Source organism: Myotis daubentonii, chromosome 14, assembly GCF_963259705.1.
Source record: "Myotis daubentonii chromosome 14, mMyoDau2.1, whole genome shotgun sequence".
Classification (NCBI taxonomy): Eukaryota; Metazoa; Chordata; class Mammalia; order Chiroptera; family Vespertilionidae; genus Myotis; species Myotis daubentonii.
This window is the reverse complement of record NC_081853.1, coordinates 50,661,679-50,682,536: the sequence shown is the minus strand read 5'-3', so window position 1 is coordinate 50,682,536 and position 20,858 is coordinate 50,661,679. Positions and strand designations below refer to the sequence as shown.

The 20,858-nt window shown below is 45.5% G+C and overlaps 1 protein-coding gene across 1 annotated transcript; it reads left to right on the top strand.

Moving 5' to 3' along the window:
* The first annotated feature begins 3,067 nt into the window (after positions 1–3,067).
* LOC132215690 (zinc finger protein with KRAB and SCAN domains 7-like) lies at positions 3,068–20,232 on the top strand. Its single transcript, XM_059664339.1, has 7 exons — positions 3,068–3,187; positions 6,005–6,521; positions 11,491–11,656; positions 13,073–13,164; positions 14,216–14,342; positions 15,422–16,159; positions 16,915–20,232. The coding sequence occupies exons 2-7, from the start codon at positions 6,123–6,125 to the stop codon at positions 18,006–18,008; spliced, it is 2,616 nt and encodes an 871-aa protein (XP_059520322.1). The 5' UTR covers positions 3,068–3,187; positions 6,005–6,122; the 3' UTR covers positions 18,009–20,232.
* Positions 20,233–20,858: the final 626 nt, after the last annotated feature.

The following is a 20,858-nucleotide window of genomic DNA, read 5'->3' as shown; positions in this document are numbered from 1 at the left end:
TTCAGAAGTGAGGAGTCTGTTGTCAAGGAAGATCTGGTGATGACATCTTACTATATATGGCCAAGCTCCAAAATCCTGCAATTAAAACTTGCCCCGCCAGCGTTTCTGCATACCTGTTCCTCTAGAGCAGCGGTTCCCAACCTGTGGGTCACGACCCTTTGGGAGTCCCACGACCCTTTCACAGGGGTCGCCTAAGACCATCGGAAAACACATATATAATTACATATTGTTTTTGTGATTAATCACTATGCTTTAATTATGTTCAATCTGTAACAATGCAAATACATCCTGCATATCAGATATTTACATTATGATTCATAACAGTAGCAAAATTACAGTTATGAAATAGCAACGAAAATAATTTTATGGTTGGGGGTCACCACAACATGAGGAACTGTATTAAAGGGTCGCGGCATTAGGAAGGTTGAGAACTGCTCTATGCCGAAACCGGTTTGGCTCAGTGGATAGAGCGTCGGCCTGCGGACTGAAGGGTCCCAGGTTCGATTCCGGTCAAGGGCATGTGCCTGGGTTGTGGGCATATCTCCAGTGGGAGATGTGCAGGAGGCAGCTGGTCGATGTTTCTCTCTCATCGATGTTTCTAACTCTCTATCTCTCTCCCTTCCTCTCTGTAAAAAATCAATAAAATATATTTAAAAAAAAAAAAAAAAAAAAAGAGAACTGCTCTAAAGCCTTACAACCTGCCCCAAACCCTGGATGGGAGAGTTTGGGTTTTTCCAACACAAGCTGTCCTTTCTCCATTGTGTAGAGCTGTAAATAAAAGCCACTTTCTTTCACTGCACCCTGGTGTTAGTGTAACTGGCTATCTGCAGCACACGGTGGACTACGTTACCCTGGGAATCAAATCGTGGCCTCCTGGTCCGTGGTTTAATGCTCAACCAGTGAGGGTCACTGGCCCGGCAGGGTTTTATCTGATTTCAAACAAAATTTTCCATCACAGAAGAGCTTGAGCAAGTTCTATGTGTGTGGCCTCAAGAGATTTCCTGCTCAAGAACCCTGAGTCCCTGAGGCCTTAATGGATTAACATGCCACGTCCAATGGCAATGTCAGGCAGAAGCTAGGACCAGATAGTCCAAGATCTCCCTGTGAGGTTTCCAATGTAGAGGGTGACCTTGAAATGAGAAGGTCACGTGTTAGGCTAAACCTCCTCTAACTCTGTGCAAGCTCTGCAGCAGGTCTTCTGAAGCTGTTTCTGTCTTGGCTTGTGCAGACACGTGAGGGACACATGCCAGGTGGTCCAGAGGCTGGCCCAGAACACTTGGGGTATTGTTCATCCCCGAACACCCCAGGAAACTGATATTTCAGATCCTGAAAGGACCTACTTGCTGGGCTACAATGAGATACGTAAAGTACATAGCTAACTCCATTGGAAAGTGGCTCGTCTCAGCCTTTACCCTTCACCCACGGCAATACACCCAGAAATGGTGCCCTTGGAACTGCTCAGTCCTATTAGCAGTAGGAAACTGTTCATAACCTGCTCCTGCCTCCTAGGTACTCGACAACTGCATCTAGAGTATGTTGCCCCCATACCGCCCCACTTTTTATCCATTCCTTGGCCACCAGAGTTGGGGTGCTGTTTTAGGGAAGATTAACCGCATCTATGGCCAAAATACCACAGTCTTTGAGCCTGTTTCCTCATTAGTAAGTTGTTCACGTCACTGAGACGTAGAGTAGGTGAAAATGCCCTCAGCATCATATATAGCAGTGATTTTCAACCTTTTTCATTTCATTACTAACATTTTGCGGCACCCCCCCCAAAATATAATTTTTTTAATACGACAAAAATAGGTATAATTATGATTCATTCATACTGGATGGCTGTTGGCTATCATTGTGTTAGCTGTTGTTATTTCTCCATTTGACAACCTAAGGGGAAAGAGGTAGGGTCCCTGACTAAATAGTCAAGTATTGCATGTTTTAAAAATTCTTGAGGCACATCGGTTGAAAATCGCTAACCTATACAGTATAATAATAACTATATCAACACTAATAAAAGAGAAAAATGGTAATTGGCGTACGACGATACCCTTTTCATTGGCTAATCAGGGCTATATGCAAATTAACTGCCAACTAAGATTGGCAGTTAACTGCCAACAAGATGGCGGTTAATTTGCATATGTAGGCACATATGCAGGGAGGCGAAAGGGAAAGCAGGAAGAAGCCCCCTGCCACTGACAGTGATTGGAAACCCAGGGGGGAGCTAAGAGCTGGGGGGCAGGGCCGCCGCCTTTGCCCTGCCCCCCAGCCATGATCAGAGAATCAGGTGCCTTTTCCACCCTGGCCAGTGATAGCAGGAAGTAGGGGTGGAGCCAGAGATGGGAGCTGGACACGGTGGAAGCTGGCAGTCCCAGGAGCTAGGGGTCCCTTGCCTGGGCCTAAAGCAGAGCACACGATCGCGGGGCGCTGCAGCTGTGGGTCCCCGCTGCCTGGGCTGGACGCCTCAGCCAGAGGCATCCTGCAGGGGCAGGGGCGGACCCCGTGCGATCGCGGCGCCCCCCCCCCCCCACCCGCTGCCCGGGCGGACGCCTAGGCCAGAGGCGTCAGGCCTGGGCAAGGGGCCAATCCTGCGATTGGAGGGTGATGGGGGTCAACGCCTGAGGGCTCCCAGTATGTGAGAGGGGGCAGGCTGGGCTGAGGGACACCCCCCCCACACACACACACCCAGTGCACGAATTTCCTGCACCGGGCCCCTAGTAGTATAATAATAACTGGCTGCAGGCTCAGGATATGCCAGGCCATTTGCCATGTAGTGTCTGCATGTGACCCGTTTCAGTGCTCATAGCCGCATGTGGCACACACTGTGCTCTGCATTTTCTAGATTGTTGGGTATCTTTCCCAAGGCCACCCAGAGGGGAGGGGGCAGAGCTAGGGGGCGCCTGGTCCCCAAGACCTTGAATGGTCTGAGGCCGCAGATGCAGCCTGAGGCCCCGCTCCGCTCCCCTCGCGGTGGCTGGCTCCGCCTGGGAGGAGCGAGTAGTCCCGGCAACCCAGCCGCCGCCGCTCTCCCGGCTGCCGAGGCGCGCGCGAGCCCACCTCCGACGCCGAGACTTCCGGGTTCCTGGAGCGACCGGAAGTGGGTCCTCTCTTACTTCCGGTTCGGCCATTGTTTTTTGCTTCTACCACCGAGCAAGGTGTTGTGCGCCGAGGCGGCGTCGCAGCGGTACTCCCAGTGAGTGGACCGGAGGCGGGGAACGAGGGGCTGCCGGGGCGGGGGACGGGGGGCTGCCCGGGGCGGGGAACGGGGGGCTGCCCGGGGCGGGGGACGAGGGGCTGCCCGGGGCGGGGGACGAGGGGCTGCCCGGGGCGGGGGACGGGGGGCTGCCCTGGGCGGGGAACGGGGGGCTGCCCGGGGCGGGGGACGGGGGGCTGCCCGGGGCGGGGAACGGGGGGCTGCCCGGGCGGGGAACCGGGGGCTGCCCGGGGCCGGGGTCGTGGGGCTGCCCGGGGCCGGGGTCGTTAGACTGGAGCCGCGGCCGCCCACAGCCCAAGTCGGCCGCGCTGGCCAGGCCCACGCTTCGCCCCCGCGGCCGGCGGTACCGTCCCTTGGCGCTCGGAAGCAGCCTCCTCTTTGTCGCATTCCCTGACCAGCTGTGCCCGACACGGAGCCGGGCCCTGCGGGTGCAGCGATGAACAGGGCAGACGTGGCCCGGGGAGCGGCGTCGCAGGCGCCTGGTCGAGCGCAAAGTGCAGATAGGCGTTTCCCCAGCTTTACCCTGGGTCAGACGCCGCCGGGATTTCACACGTGGCGTGTGACTTGGACCCGCAGAAATCCAGATGAGATAAGCCGCTGAGCGATCGGAGCAGTAACAGAAGTGGGAAATGGCCATGCCTTAAATATGTGTGGGCTCCCAGAGCTCACAGGTTATTTTCGTCGTTTATAAAGAAATTGAGACCTAGAGAGAAGTAGCTTGCCCAGGGTACCCAGTTGCAGAATTGGAATTGGAAGCAGAGCATAGATGCCCCCGTTACCACTAGAGGGCTGATTTTCAAAGTTTCACCCTATATAAACTGAATAAAAGTTTCCCCCCTACCTCAGTATTAGTTAAATGAACCACATTCATTCACTTACCAACCGTGTTTCTGTGTGCCATGTACACACATGTGCAAAGATGACTGGAAACCAGCCCTGCCCTCTGAGTCCACCCAGAAAGTGGGGGAGACAGCCATGTAAACCCCAAAATAGGAGAACTGCTTTAGTAGAAGTCTGAATGAAAAAGGTACTGTGGCCTCACTGAGGCAATAACCACACTTAAGCCTGGGCAGGTCAAGATCAGCAAGGTTTTCTAGGGAAGGTAGATTAAGGAGAAAAAGGTCTGGTGTGTGTGTGTGTGTGTGTGTGTGTTATATTTTTGTTGATTTCAGAGAGGAAGGAAGGGGGAGAGAGAGAAACATCAATGATGGGAATCATTGATCTGCTGCCTCCTGCATGCCCCCACTGGGAATCGAACCCTTCAGTCTGCAGGCCCATGCTCTAGCCACTGAGCCAAACCAGCCAGGGCATGTTTTGTTTTGTTTTTCAATCCTCACCAGAGGATATTCTTTCATTGGCTTTAGAGAAAGAAACATCGATGTGAGAGAGAAACATCAATCAGTTGCCTCCCATACCAGCCGTATGCACCGACCACCTCGGGGACTTGAATCCCACAGCCCGGTCATGTGCCTGACTAGGAATCATACCCACGACCCCTCAGTCCACAGGACAGTGTCCAGCCAACTGAGTCACCCTGGCCAGGACAGAAAAGGTCTGACATCGTCTGACTCCATCAGGTTCTTTTCCTTTGATGGCCTCCAGCAGTTTGGAGGGTGTGTCGGGTTGTATATGAACTAGTTAAAGTACAGTGTTATAGTGAGGGGTCAGAGAAGGAGGCTGCCAGCCCTCTTCCTGTATGAGGCAGTCAGGAAAGCCTTCAAGAGAACATGGCATTTGGGTCTTGACAAATGAGTAGGAGTTTTTCAGAAGTCGAAAGAAAGCCCAGCCGGTGTGGCCCCGTAGTTGAGCAGCAACCCCTGAGTCCGGAGCTCACCCTAAGCCTCCGTCAGGGCACATGCCCAGATTGTGGGCTTGATCCCCAGAAAGGGGCATGCAGGAGGCAGCCAGTCGATTCTCTCTCATTGATGTTTTTCTCTATCCCTTTTCCTTCCTCTCTAAAATCAATAAAAACATTTTTTTAAAAGCAGAAAAGAAGAAAAATCCAAACAGGGAAAGAGTATTTTAGCTGTGTCTCTAGAGCTTTAGTCCCAACTTTATTGTGCATTTCTAACTCAATAGAAAAGAGTAGAAGAGTGTTGAGCATACACTTCCAACATAGGTTTGTTTGTAAGTTAAAGATAGGTGCTCTTTTACAAATTTAATGCATATTATAAAACATGCACTAAATAAGAGTTAAATAACAACTTAGTGTAATGTACCCTTTGAATCATCTTGCATTTCCCACATTTGAAGATCATTGTTATCTTTCTAGACTGGGTACCTGGGAAGGGTGGTAGAGAGTGTGGCTAGAACAGAGGTCTAAGACTGTTGTGAAGGGCCGAGAGTGCAAGGTATAGATATTTAGGTTTTATCTTCTAGGGAGCCACTGGAAGTTTAAGAAGGTAAGTCACTTGGAAAGATGCTTTAATTGCCCCGGCTGTGTGCTCGCTCTCTTTTTTTTCTGGAGCTTTGCTTTTTTATTTGTTTGTTTGTTTTTAAATACATTTTATTGATTTTTTACAGAGAGGAAGGGAGATAGAGTGTTAGAAACATCGATGAGAGAGAAACATCAATCAGCTGCCTCCTGCACACTCCCTACTGGAGATGTGCCCGCAACCAAGGTACATGCCCTTGACCGGAATCGAACCCGGGACCTTTCAGTCCGCAGCCTGACGCTCTATCCACTGAGCCAAACCGGTTACGGCATGGAGCTTTGCTTTTTAAATGTGGAGGGTCTGTTATCAGCCTGGGGCTGAACACTCCGAGGACTTTGATTTCTCTCTTATGTTTCTGTAGGTGACACTCACCTCACCCTACATCCCAACTTTGAAAAACAGCTCCTGGGACCTGAATTATAGACCGTCATTTCAATCAGACAAACTGCTGCTGGCACAAGCTTCTCCTTGGGGTCACAATGGCCACCCCAGGCAGGGAAACTTTAGGCCTCATCCCTGGGAGTGCTGTGCTCCAGAAGCAGGAGCCAGGAAGCCAGGCCTGGGGGCAAGTCTGCAGCCTCCAAAAGAACCGCCTTCCTGTTTGTGAAATTTTCCGGCTACACTTCAGGCAGTTGTATTACCATGAGATGTCTGGGCCCCAGGAGGCACTGAGCCGGCTCCGGGAGCTCTGCCGCCGGTGGCTGATGCCAGAGGTGCACACCAAGGAGCAGATCCTGGAGCTGCTGGTGCTGGAGCAGTTCCTGAGCATCCTGCCCAGCCAGCTCCGGATCTGGGTGCAGCTGCATCACCCCAGGAGCGGCGAGGAAGCCGTGGCCGTGGTGGAGGATTTCCAGAGACACCTCAGTGGATCAGGAAAGGTGAGTAGTTGACATCTAGAACCATTCTCTAATACTTAGGTTAGCTTGGGAATAGGCATTCTCCATTCCTTAGACTCTAGTCTGGTTTGCTCTTAGGATTCCTGAGCCCATCATGCACTTCTCTTTATGCTCCAAGCCATAAGCAGAAATGCAGATTGCAGCCAAGCTGTGAATCACTTTGTCAAATAGTGTTTTGTGAGCTCAGCTCCAGCCTGGAGATCCACACAGCACTCTGGGCAGGTAGAGGATCTGCACTTTGGTTAGAATGTGGGAACGTGGTGAGCAGAGGTAAACCTCAGGTGTGCTGATAATATGGGTCCTCATTTGAGAAGTTCTCATTACTCCCTTCCTCAGACTTCTCAGAGTCAATTCTCTCTCTTCCTGCCTTTTAGGTTCCTTATGATAGGTGACATTTGGGGCTTCATAAACATTTTTTCCTTTTCTAGCTTTCCAAACCCAATGAGGGTCTTTTTGCCTCTTTACCTCTAATTTCAATTTTTCCTATTTTCCTCGGCTCTCTCAAATTTAAAGGCAAGGTAATTCAGATGCAGTGGTGCTCAACCTTCCTAATGCCACAACCCCCAATTTCATTGTTACAAATTGAACATAATTAAAGCGTAGTGATTAATCACAAAAACAATATGTAATTATATATGTGTTTTCTGATGGTCTTAGATGACCCCTATGAAAGGGTCGCGACCCACAGGTTGAAAACTGCTGGATTAGAGGAAAAGCTGGAGAGTCAAAAGTGTGATAACGGAGAAATCTGGCTTCTAGGACCACGGAGCTAACTCACTCAATGACCGTTTATATCAGCCAGGGTTCAGCCAAAGAAGAAAAACCAGTAGAAAATTATTTTACGTATTTATATACATATTTATATTATTGATAGAAAGTGGTTTGCGTGATTATGGGAGTTAGCAAGGCAAGTCTGAAATCTGTAGGGTGGGCCAACTGGAAGGGCTAGCTGAAACTCTCAGGCACAGGCTGAAGCTGCTATCCCCAGGGCAGAATTTCTTCAGTGGGACCATCAGTTAGTTCTGAATTTTAGGCCTCTGACTGATTAAGTCAGGCCCATCCAAATTATCTAGGATACTAAAGTAAACCGATTATGGACTTTTTTTTTTTTTTTAATGGATTTTTTACAGAGAGGAAGGGAGAGAGATAGTTAGAAACATCGATGAGAGAGAAACATCGATCAGCTGCCTCCTACACACTCCCTACTGGGGATGTGCCCGCAACCAAGGTACATGCCCTTGACCGGAATCGAACCTGGGACCTTTCAGTCCGCAGGCTGACGCTCTATCCACTGAGCCAAACCAGTTTCGACCTGATTATGGACTTTAATCACATGTACAAAATACCTTCACAGCAACACCTAGATTAATGCTAAATAGACACATCAAAAGACCACACTATGAATAGGTCAGTTCCTTCAGATGAGTCTCAGATTGCTCCCTTGTAACTGAACTGGTTGAATTAGGGTCTCCTCTGTGTTTACTCCTTTGCAGTTTACCAGGAAAAAATAATAAATAAAATTTCCCAAATACCATAACATACTTTTATTCAGTGCTTTTAAAAAAATGATCACATACCTATGCCTAGGGAATCACTTCCAGTTGATTGAATCCTAGGGCTAAATCTTTTTCCAAGAGTATTAGCCAATGCCCATTTGGCATTATTAAATCCATTGTCAACCAGTATTTCCTTGTGTAAACAAACACACAGAAATAAATCAACCATCACTGAGGTCTAGAGAGCAAGTAGGCCCAACCATGGGCAAAGACAAATGGCTAAAGAACTGTTTAGAGTGCCATTTAGTGAGAAGGGTGGAAGAAAAATTTTCCTAGTTCCTCACTTCTTTCGCTTTAAGCAGAAGAAAATGCTCCCTCTATTAAAACTCAGTCTTTGTAGCCTAAAGTGCATCCCGTGCAGACCTGGGCCCTTTTCATCTCCAGCTGACCTTCCTTGGCTGCACCCACCAGTCTCATTTCTGAGTTCATTGGTCCTTACACACTAAATCTGATTCTTGGCTAAATAGAAAAACAAAAACTCAATCTTTTTTATCCAGGGAGCCTCAGAAAAAGGAGACCCAACCGCCATGGCTCAGTGGTTGAGCGTCAACCAATGAACCAGGAATTCACTGTTGGATTCCGGGTCAGGGCACATGCTTGGGCTACAGGCTTGATCCCCAGTGTGCAGCTTGTAGGAGGCAGCCGTTTAATGATTCTCTCATCATTGATGTTTCTATCTCTCTCCCTCTCCCTTCCTCTCTGAAATCAATACAAATAATTTTTTTTTTAAAAGTGACTGAGTCACAAACCAAAGAGAGTGACTAACAGTTAATAGGGCATTTGAACCTAGGAGTGGGGTCTTTGGATTCCATTTTTTACTCTGCCACTATTATCAGCTTTCTGATGTGAGGACAAGAGAGCAGTGCCCTGGCTGGTGTGCTCAGTGGTTGGAGTGTCAGCCCACACACCAATGGATCTTGGATTTGATTCCCAGGCAAGGGCATGTACCTAGGTTGTAGGTTCAATCCCTGACCCTGTAGGGGTGCGTGCAGGAAGCAGCTAGTCAGTGTGTCTCTCTCTCCCTCTCCCTCCCTTTAACTGTCTCTAAAAATCCTCAGATGAGGATTAACCAAAAAAAGACACGAGAGCAGGGCTGTCTCTCCTAGCACAGGCTCATAATATGTATTTATGGCTAAATGAATAAACAAGCTTTCTCATGGCAGTTTGGCATGGGGCAGTTAAGGAATGTCAGGGCAGATCAGAATAAGTCTACTTAGCAGGAGGGAGCAGGTGCGTGTGTGCACAGTGAGGCTGGAAAGGGTTGAAAAGGTGTCCTTCGAGGGCTGCAGAATCATGCAACTTGAAAAATGCTTTTATATCCTTTTATTTTAGCTCCTAGCAGGCTTACAAAATATGAAAATAGTAATCATTATCTCCATTTGACAAATGATATGAGCACAGAGAGGTTAATTGACTCATCTAAGATGAAGGAACTAGTAGGTGTTCCCTTTGTCCCTGAGACTTAGACAAAGTGTGATTATTGTTGATTACCACCAAGTGTGGGAACTAGACTTTTCCAGCTCCCTAGGTTCTGAGTCCCTAGCTTTCCCCTAGTGTCTTGCTGTGGAATGCCATCTTAGAATGAAAATTGGAATGGGGATTGCATGCCTGTGAGGAAAGGAAATCTATGAGTCCTAGATAATGAATAGGAAGTGTGCCAGGATTTAATTGCTAGTGAATTACAAGGTTTTGTCAGTGCAATTAAGGTCCATCTTCTGGCAGTTCCCAGAGCTGCTTTATTTAAGAACTGTAACTCCCGCCCAGCTATTGTGGCTCAGTGGTTGAGCTTTGAACCATGCACCAAGAGATCACCAGTTTGATTCCCGGTAAGGGCATGTGCTGGGTTGCAGGCTCGATCCCCAGTAGGGGGCATGCAGGAGGCAGCCAATTGTTGATTCTCTCCCATCGATGTTTCTCTCTCTTACGCACTCTCTAAAATCAATAAAAACATATATATATTTTTTAAGAGAACTGTAACTCCCATTTATAAGATCTGCCCAGAGCAGACCCTGGTCACCACAGACCCCAGGGAACCTCCTGGTCCCACCACTACACTGGAGAGATATATAATAAAGAAGCAAGTTCCCTCCCATCAGCAGATGTAACCCAATTGGGCAAGTCCAGTATGGTTTATCGAAGGAGCAGTTATTTTCTCCTTCTGATATACTATGTATATGCAGAGTGAATGAGCTTATAAGCGTGATTTATTTAGATGCTGGTAAAAATAGTAATCATGCGATTGTGAGGAGCTGATTTGATGAAAACAGCAACGGTTAGAAAGAAAAGGTCTATGCTTTGAGATATTCTCAAAGTCTCTAAAAATTGATGTTATCTGATCCTGTTTGATTTAATATAAATTATTGAGGAGATGTAGACCCTATTGAAAACAGTTTGCAGATAACCCTAAAAACCCATAGCAGAATATCAAGAGGAAATCAGCCAGCAAATATTATTAAAAAAATATATTTTATTGATTTCTCACAGAGAGGAAGGGAGAGGGATAGAGAGTTAGGAACATCGATGAGAGAGAAACATCGATCAGCTGCCTCCTGCACACTCCCTACTGGGGATGTGCCCGCAACCAAGGTACATGCCCTTGACCGGAATCGAACCCGGGACCCTTCAGTTCGTAGGCCGATGCTCTATCCACTGAGCCAAACCGGTTAGGGCAAGCAGCAAATATTATTAATTGAGCACCAATGTTGGGCCCAGCATTGTTCTAGGAGCTAGTGGTCAAGACAAAAAGCTTATATTTCATTGGGAGAGACATATACAATACATGTGTAAATAAGGTAATAGAGAGAGTAATACATGCAATAGAAAATATAATCAGGTAATTGGAGAGTGACTGTCCTTGCTTGGTCAGTGTGGTCAGGGATGGTTTCTCTGAAGGAGACACTTTTGCTGAGAGAAATTGGAAAAGCTCTTTTGAGGTTTGTCAGCCACTGTTTTGGGATATTGCCTCAGCTGTCAGCCTCAGTCGCATTATTTGTGCATATACAGATAGACACAGCTATCATTCTTTAATTTTCTGGTACTTCCTTTGGTCTCTTCTATAGGCTTAGGTCCTCGGGAGTGTACTGAATTGCTCCCCTGCCTCCTTTTCCTAGATGATTCTGAACGCAATTTGTGTCTGAGGAACTGACACAGAGGGAAAGTGGTTATAGAATCTGGTCTTCGAGCTTCTAGCAGGAAGGTCAACAGAAGGATGAGGATTACAAGCTGCAGATCCTGCTTAGACGGTTGCTTCCCCTAGCAGGCTGTACTGGTGGGGCTGGAAAGAGACTCTGGCTTTCCTTTCCCTGGCTTGCTTTCTTGGTATGCTTCTTAGAGGTTTTGGATTCTGTACCCTCAAGGATGGTCTCTTGAACCTGATTGTATTTCCTTGTCTCTAGGTTTCAGCTCCAGCACAGAAACAGGAAATGCATTTGGAGGAGATGACAGCCTTGAGTGCAACAGAGGAATCTCTTTCTGCTTCACTCAGTAATGGTTCAGCCCCTGGAGCCCACCTGGAGCCTCCTCATGACCCAGGGGCATACTGCCTCCCCAATGGGCACTCCGGTACTTGCCTCTCCAGCTCTGGTGTCTGGTCACACCTCTCTTCTGGAATCACTTTTCCTTCATCTCCACGTCTCCACCTTATTGGAATCCCTCATTGCCCTGTCCTCTGTCTTCCTTCCCTAGTGACTTTCTGTTCCCTTTTGCTTATTCTTTAATCATTAATGTATTTAGCAAGTTTTTGTCATGGCAAAGGCACTGTTGGCAGCAGAGATATATAGTATAGTGTCACTGCTTTCAAAGAGCCATTTAGTTACCTACTAGGCAGAGAGTCAGTCATAGTGTAAGAGACAACCTCATAAGAGACATGAGTGATATCTGTCCTCAGGCATCTGATGCCATCACAGATGAGCAATGTGGACATTGTTAATTGTAAGCAAGATCATGTGGATATTGTTAATGGTGAGCTGGGGTGGGTAGGACATGGATGCTTCATGGAGGAGGTAGCAGTGGTATTGGATAGTGAAAAATCAAGGAGAAATTTTAAGGGTGGAAATGGGTGGTGGACACCTAGAAGACAATATAAACAAAGACTCTTAAGTAGTTAATCCTTGGACCCTGTTGAGGTAGGGTCAAGGAGGACTGCATTTGAGAGCCTAGGGTCTGTTTGTACAAGGCCTTAGAGTTAAGGGTAAGAAGTTCAGGACAATTACTCTGGCACATGTAAGCACTACTGATCCAAAGGGTGGACCAGTGGTGGGAAGCTTTAGTAGGAGGCCAGTGTAGGAAATTAGATGTGAGGTGGATGGAGTGGAAACTGATAGATGCGACAGGCATTGTGAAGGAAAAATCCATGGGGTATGGGAGAAGAGGGGCAATTAAAGGGTTTTGGACAGTGTCTGGAATCATTGACAGAACTTAAGTCAGGAAAGGAAGATGGTAAGAACACGCATTTGAGATACTGAACTTAAGAATTGTGGGGCAGCAAATGAAATGTCCAGGCAACTGGAAGCTTGTGAAAGGGGTCTAGGAAAGAACCAAGAACTTAAGAGCATAATTAGAACAGTTAGAGTTGGTGAGATCTCTGACAGAGAGAAAAGAAAAGCACTACGATCTGAGCCCCTGGAGTGTCCAAATGAGAGGGCAGAGAAGGAAGAGAATGGGGGGCCAGAGATCTGAGGGGGAAATCAGGTGAGGCTGGTGCTAGGGGAGCCATGTGGAGAGGAAGTCATCAGAAGTATAGCTTCCTTACGAGAGGTTGAAGAGAGTGAGAGCTGGGAGACCAGTTTTCAATTTGGCCAGGGTCCTGCTACTGCACTCTCCTTGGAAAATTCACAGCACACTTAGGATAACGCCTGTATGGACAAGGGATGAGAAACTGGAGTTGCCTGGGTCCTCTTGAATCCACTCAGTGGGATACTGACCTTATTAAAGCCAAGGGCAGGGCTTGTCCACTCATAGATTTCTTTCCTCCTTCAGCTCATTGTGCTTCCCCAGTGTCTGCCCTTCCCCAAGTGAGGAACATAGGAGACCAAGCAGCAGAAACTGTGCTTCAGATGGTCAGGCCCCAGGTGAGCTTGGTTCTGTCTATCTTTTGTGAGTTCCTGAGTCTGAGGCCCAGAATACCGGTAGCTAGAGTGTGGTTCCCCACGCCCCACAAGCAGGCAATTTGATTTTTAAGGAGGGGACAATTTGAGAATGAGTTATTAACAGTGAATTTTTTGCATTTCTTACGGTTCCAGGGGCTTCATATACAGTATATAAATATGTGTTGTGACATATTTACACCTTGCAGTTCTCTTGTATATGTTTTAAAACTTTATTTGCTTTTTTTTTTTTTTTTAATCCTCACCTGAGGATATTTTTCCATTGATTTTAGAGAGATTGGAAGAGAGAGGGACAGACAGAGAAATATCAATGTGAGAGAAACACATTGATTGGTTGCCCCCTGCATGAGCCCAACTAGGGCCCAGGCTAGGGAGGCACCTGCAACCAAGGCATGTGCCTTTGACCAGAATTGAACCCGGGACCCTTCCGTCCGCTCTATCCACTGAGCCATACTGGCTAGGGCTGCTATTTTTTCATATCACTTCATATTATTATTTTTTTTAACAATTTCTTAGTGATTTCTTCATCAGCACTTCAACTGTCCATTCGTTCTTTTGATTTTTCTCTTTCATGGATGCCATGTTCTTTGGAAGCTTGTTTTGACCAAGTTAATGCCTTTTATTTTAGGCTTCCTCCATATGAATAAGAATTCACTTTTTGAATAATAAGAATTATATGTTACAGGGTGGGCATCAGGATTTTAGAGATGCTTACGTGGAGCATGGCCAAAAAAAAAGTTGGGAACCACTGAGCTAGAGCTTATCTCAGGGGCACTGGATCATTCTGAGATTGCTCCTCTGGCTTCCAACGTTCTTGCTTCCCTCGGAGCTTGGTGCTACCTACTGAGTTCATGGACTCTCTCTGGACCTGTACTTGTCCTTTTAGATGTGTCCTAGCTTCTCCCTGCTTCACCTCTTTGCCCACCAGGGCCCTTACCCTGTGTTCTTGGTATCTCTGATGACTCCGCCCTTCAGGGTGGGACTGTCTCTGAGCAATAGAAGCTTGTCATTGCAGGGGTCTGCAGTGTACAAGTTCCTGTCTGTGGACTACACTGAACAGAAGTGGGAAGATCCAACAGTGAGTCAGAGAGCCCCGAACCAGAACATCATGCTGGAATCCAACTGTAGCATGGCCTCACTGGGTAATGATTCTGTGCCCTGGTAGCTTAGCATCTGCATCCTTCACATTTTTTTTTGCTAAATTTTTTCTTTTTAGACTTTTACTATGAAACATTACAACATAGACAAAACAGAACAATATAATGAACCTCTCTGTGCCCATCACCCAGCGTTAACAGTTGTCAACATTCTCTTTACTTCATAATGGATTGAGCTAGGGTGATTTAGTTAGAGTTTGTATTTATAACGATTAGAGAGCCACTCAAGTTATTGTATGTGATGAGTTCGTTATTTGAAACCTGTACAAACTGACCAGCTAGACCAGACTTCGGAAAGCAGGGCCTCATTGAAACTGAGGAGCCTGGGAGCCTCAGCAACAAAAGAAAATATACGTATATTTTTAAAATATATATTTTATTGATTTTTTTACAGAGAGGAAGGGAGAGGGAGAGGAATACAGAGTTAGAAACATCGATGAGAGAGAAACATCGATTCAGCTGCCTCTTGCACACCCCCTACTGGGGATGTGCCCGCAACCCAGGTACATGCCCTTGACCGGAATCGAACCTGGGACCTTTCAGTCTGCAGGCCGACGCTCCATCCACTGAGCCAAACCAGTTAGGGCAAGAAAATGAATTTTTACACTATGTTGAATCAGGAACATAACACAACTGTCTCCCTACATATCCTCCCACTGATATCCATTGTTTTCACTCTGAATCTTTTCCCCCCTCATGGCTCCTTCTCAATTAGACTTTGTTCCCTCATGCTTTCCGGTTGCTGTGGCTCCTAAAGGCTTGGCTTCTCCCCACACATCATTTCAGCTTTGGTCTCTGGCCTTTCAATTTTTCTCCTCACTTGACTGTGCTGGTTCAACATCTCTCCGTCCTGATAGATCTTCATCCATCTTCCTCCACTGACCTTTCCCCCCTTTGTCTTTTGTCCATGAAGAAAATTTTGAGCTATTTCTGATTTTTTTCTCTTGTTCTCAATTTGTTACCTCATTCCTTATGTGAAGGCTTTTTCAGGTAAATAGACTCCTGATGATTCTTTTTCCTCAGTGGGATAAGAAATGCTTTTTTCTTCTTTCTTTTGGCATCAGGTGAGACTCGGATGGAAAATTCAGAGTTGCCTCCAAAGCAGGAAATTTCTCAAGAAACAGAGTCATCTGATGGGACATCAGGAGGCCTGCATGGGGTGGTACCTGAGGGACCTGAAGCTGGGAATGCCTGTGAAGATACTTTAATGAAGCTAGAAGCACAACCCTCAGAGGAGGAAGGGAGCAGACTGGAAAGTGATTTCTTGGAAAGAACATGTGAGGATAAAAACAAATCTTCAGAAGATGGATGTGATGAGTATAAGGATCTTGGGGAACATAAGAATCTGTCCTGTAATCCTACAGAACATCAGATTCTGAAGGCACAGAAATTATATCAATGTGATGAATGTGGCAGAGCTTTCAATACGAGTACACACCTCACTAACCATCAGAGAATCCACACTGGAGAGAAACCCTTTGTATGTAATGAGTGTGGCAAGGCCTTCAGGCAGACCTCTCAGCTCACAGCTCATCTCAGAACCCACACAGGGGAAAAGCCCTATGAATGCAGCAAGTGTGAAAAAACCTATCAGAACATGTCCAATCTCATTCGACACCAGAGATTCCACAATGGAGAGAAACCGTATAAATGTAATGAATGTGGAAAAGCTTACAGTGCGAGTTACACACTCTATGACCACCTAAGGACCCATACTGGGGAGAAGCCTTATGAATGCATTAAGTGTGGAGCTGCCTTTTCTCAGAATGCATGTCTTCTCCGACATCAGTTACTTCACACTGGTAAGAAACCCTACAAGTGCAATGACTGCGGGAAAGGTTTATCTTTTTTTTTTTTTTTTTAATATATTTTATTGATTTTTTACAGAGAGGAAGGGAGAGGGAGAGGAATACAGAGTTAGAAACATCGATGAGAAAGAAACATCGATTCAGCTGCCTCTTGCACACCCCCTACTGGGGATGTGCCCGCAACCCAGGTACATGCCCTTGACCGGAATCGAACCTGGGACCCTTCAGTCCGCAGGCCGACGCTCCATCCACTGAGCCAAACCAGTTAGGGCAAGAAAATGAATTTTTACACTATGTTGAATCAGGAACATAACACAACTGTCTCCCTACATATCCTCCCACTGATATCCATTGTTTTCACTCTGAATCTTTTCCCCCCTCATGGCTCCTTCTCAATTAGACTTTGTTCCCTCATGCTTTCCGGTTGCTGTGGCTCCTAAAGGCTTGGCTTCTCCCCACACATCATTTCAGCTTTGGTCTCTGGCCTTTCAATTTTTCTCCTCACTTGACTGTGCTGGTTCAACATCTCTCCGTCCTGATAGATCTTCATCCATCTTCCTCCACTGACCTTTCCCCCCTTTGTCTTTTGTCCATGAAGAAAATTTTGAGCTATTTCTGATTTTTTTCTCTTGTTCTCAATTTGTTACCTCATTCCTTATGTGAAGGCTTTTTCAGGTAAATAGACTCCTGATGATTCTTTTTCCTCAGTGGGATAAGAAATGCTTTTTTCTTCTTTCTTTTGGCATCAGGTGAGACTCGGATGGAAAATTCAGAGTTGCCTCCAAAGCAGGAAATTTCTCAAGAAACAGAGTCATCTGATGGGACATCAGGAGGCCTGCATGGGGTGGTACCTGAGGGACCTGAAGCTGGGAATGCCTGTGAAGATACTTTAATGAAGCTAGAAGCACAACCCTCAGAGGAGGAAGGGAGCAGACTGGAAAGTGATTTCTTGGAAAGAACATGTGAGGATAAAAACAAATCTTCAGAAGATGGATGTGATGAGTATAAGGATCTTGGGGAACATAAGAATCTGTCCTGTAATCCTACAGAACATCAGATTCTGAAGGCACAGAAATTATATCAATGTGATGAATGTGGCAGAGCTTTCAATACGAGTACACACCTCACTAACCATCAGAGAATCCACACTGGAGAGAAACCCTTTGTATGTAATGAGTGTGGCAAGGCCTTCAGGCAGACCTCTCAGCTCACAGCTCATCTCAGAACCCACACAGGGGAAAAGCCCTATGAATGCAGCAAGTGTGAAAAAACCTATCGGCACATGTCCAATCTCATTCAACACCAGAGATTCCACAATGGAGAGAAACCATATAAATGTAATGAATGTGGAAAAGCTTACAGTGTGAGTTACAAACTCTATGACCACCTAAGAACCCATACTGGGGAGAAGCCTTATGAATGCATTAAGTGTGGAGCAGCCTTTTCTCGGAATACATATCTTCTCCGACATCAGTTACTTCACACTGGTAAGAAACCCTACAAGTGCAACGACTGCGGGAAAGGTTTATCTTCTAAAAGAGATCTTATTGACCATCAGAGAATTCACACTGGAGAGAAGCCTTTTGAGTGCAATGAGTGTGGCAAGGCCTTTCGTCAGAATAGTAATCTTATTCGCCATCAGAGACTTCACACAGGTGAAAAGCCCTATAAATGCAATGAGTGTGGAAGATCCTTCGGTCGAAAGTCACACCTCATTGCACATCAGAGAATTCACACTGGGGAGAAACCCTATGAATGTATTGAGTGTGGAAAAGCCTTCAGTCAGCTTTCTACTCTTAACCACCACTATCGAACTCGAACTCACACTCGAGAGAAGCTCTGAGGTCTGGCTTCATCAGGTTCTTAAGGTGCAAGTTTCTAAGACACAGAGCAAGGAACTTTGAATTAAACTTTATTTATAAGAAGGATGTTTACCCTTATCCCCTCTTGGAACCATTAATCAAAGTGGGCCATTCCCTAAATGCTGTCTGTTGGATCATGAAGGTGGAGAGTGGGAGGAACAATGCAATCCTTCTCCGCTATTGGGGAAGTGTGGACTACACGTTTCTTGTATTTGTTGGGTTTTCCCCTTCCCCCCTCCCTCCCTCGTTTTCCTCTCTCCCTTCTCTCTTTTTCCTTCCTCCTTCTCTTCTCTCTTTTTCTCTTTCTTTCTTTCAACTGTTCAGAAATGTATCTCATTTCTTCAGTATACATCCCATGACCATATGCTTTTCAAGAACAGAGATTATATCTTATTCTATTCCACATCTCCTATTTTATAAATCATTCTCCAAGACTCTGATTCATTCTCTACTTTCTCTTGGCTGTATACCTCCTTACCTACTTTTTTTGTTGTGTTAATCCTCATCAGAGGAAATTTTTCTGTTGACTTACTTATTTCAGAGAGGGAGAAGGAGAGAGATTGAAACATCAATGATGAGAGAGAATCATGGATCGGCTGCCTCCTGCACACACACCCCCCCACTGGGGATCGAGCCCACAACCCAGCCATGTGCCCTTGACTGGAATCAAACCTGAGACTCTTCAGTCAGCATGCTACGCTCTATCCACTGAGCCAAACCGGCTAGGGCTCTGTTGACTTTTAGAGAGTGGAAAGGAGGGGGAGAGACACAGAGGTAAGCATTGATGTGACAGAGGCACAGTGGTTGTTGGTTCCTGCATGTGTCTGGACCACGACCAGGGATTGAGCCTGCAACCGGGATATGTGCCCTCGATTGGAGTCTAACCTGGGACCCTTCAGTCCGTGGGCTGGTATTCTATCCACTGAGCCAAACTGGCCAGGGCCTTACCTTTTTTGTTTACTTTTTAAACTACTCCAGTCTAGACCCCATCATTAGTATTCCCTACTCAGAAAACCCTTTCTTTTCCCCATTTGCTAATCTATGTTCCTCATAATCTTCCAGATCAATCTCATTTCTAGATCCCTTCAGATCCAGCTCATCTGTGAAAGACCTTCAGACGCTTCTTCATTCCTCTTAATCATTTGACCTCAGTACTTTAAATTAGCTGGTGCTTTAATGTGCAACTGTTGTTAAATTGCCTTGTAAATTATTCTCAACTTAATCCTTACGTGTATACATTCATGACAATTTGTAGTAGGGTCTTTGAGTTTGGGTACGGCAAATATTTTTTTTAGTATGTAGAAAATAATTTTCATATACTAGTTGTTAACAAATAATATTTTAAAAACTTACTCTTCAATTGAACCATCTTTAAATTGGGCACAACCTACCTACCTGTCTCCACCACCAGACTAGAAGCTTTTCAAGATGGAAGTGGCATCTCATAGAATATCACATACAAAGACCTCATATCTTCTACATGTACCTCTGGAAATCTTACTGTTACTTTACTGTTGGTTTCTGATATATATTCTATAGTATGTATGAAGTTTCCTTCTATATTTTTAAAAAATATATTTTATTGAGTTTTTTTTACAGAGAGGAAGGGAGAGGGATAGAGAGTTAGAAATATCAATGAGAGAGAAACATCCATCAGCTGCCTCCTGCACACCCCCTACTGGGGATGTGCCTGCAACCAAGGTACATGCCCTTGACCAGAATCGAACCTGGGACCCTTCAGTCTGCAGGCTGACACTCTATCCACTGAGCAAAACTGGTTAGGGCAAAGTTTCCTTCTATTCCTGTATTTAGAAGAAGCAATGTGGAATTGTAGTTAAGGACACAGATTTTTGTGCCTTGAACTCTAGGTTCAATCATGAATCCATCACTTTCTTAGGTGTGTGATCCTGAGCAAGTCACTTGGTTTCCTTGTGTCTCAGTTCTTCCATCTATAAAATGAATCGACCTCATAGGGATGTTAGGATAAAATTAGTTCGTAAGTGTAAGGCACTTAAAACCAGTGCTTGGCACATAGTACACACTATAGTAATTATTGTACTTTGTTTTTATTAGAGTGGCAGCTAGATTCTATCACGTTTTAAAAGAAATCTATTGGTGTAATTTTATGGGTCATATCATTTACTTTTGTAATATTTTTGACAAGTTTCCAAATAAATGAAATTTCTTTGCACTTTTGGTATAAAACCCATTTGTGGTGATTTTTTTTAAAAATACAGAACTAGATGAAATTAATGTTTCGTTGGCTTTGCAAAGTATTTTGGAAGAGTTTGTGTAATGTGGAAATTACTGTGAAGGGTAAAAACAATGGTCTAATCCATTCTTGGGGAAGAGTGAATTGGGAGGGACAAATCTAGCAACATTTTTATTTCTTCAGTGGTTATGCTGTTTAGATTTCTACCTCGTTGTTAATTTTGGTAATATATATCTGGAAGTCATCATTTTACCAGGCTGTCAAATGATGGGATAAAGTTTTACCTAGTATTCTATAAATTCTTTTACTCTCTTTTGTTTTTTGTATTTAGAGCTCCATCTTCATAATGTTTTACAGTTGAGTTTCCTTTCCATTTTTGTGCTATGATTGTCAAGTTTATTTTGTTTTTTTTTTGGAACTCCAGTTGTTCTTTTTTAAGTGTTTTTTCTTTCTTCCCCTGTTTTTCTTGAACATATTTTTTCATATGTCTTTTTACTTGCCTCAAGTTGTAGAGGCTTTTCATTCACCTCATATGTCATTTTTCCCCACATTAGTCAATTTGAAGGCTTTTCAGTCCTGATATTTGCCCCAAAATAGGGGCAGTGGGTTTTCCTTTAAT

Excerpts from the sequence above, each read along its gene's own strand:
- LOC132215690 (XM_059664339.1), top strand. The coding sequence starts at position 6,123 with ATGGCCACCCCAGGCAGGGAAACTTTAGGCCTCATCCCTGGGAGTGCT. Across the intron at positions 11,657-13,072 it reads CCTCCCCAATGGGCACTCCG|CTCATTGTGCTTCCCCAGTG; the intron begins GTACTTGCCTCT and ends TTCCTCCTTCAG. Across the intron at positions 13,165-14,215 it reads TTCAGATGGTCAGGCCCCAG|GGGTCTGCAGTGTACAAGTT; the intron begins GTGAGCTTGGTT and ends TTGTCATTGCAG.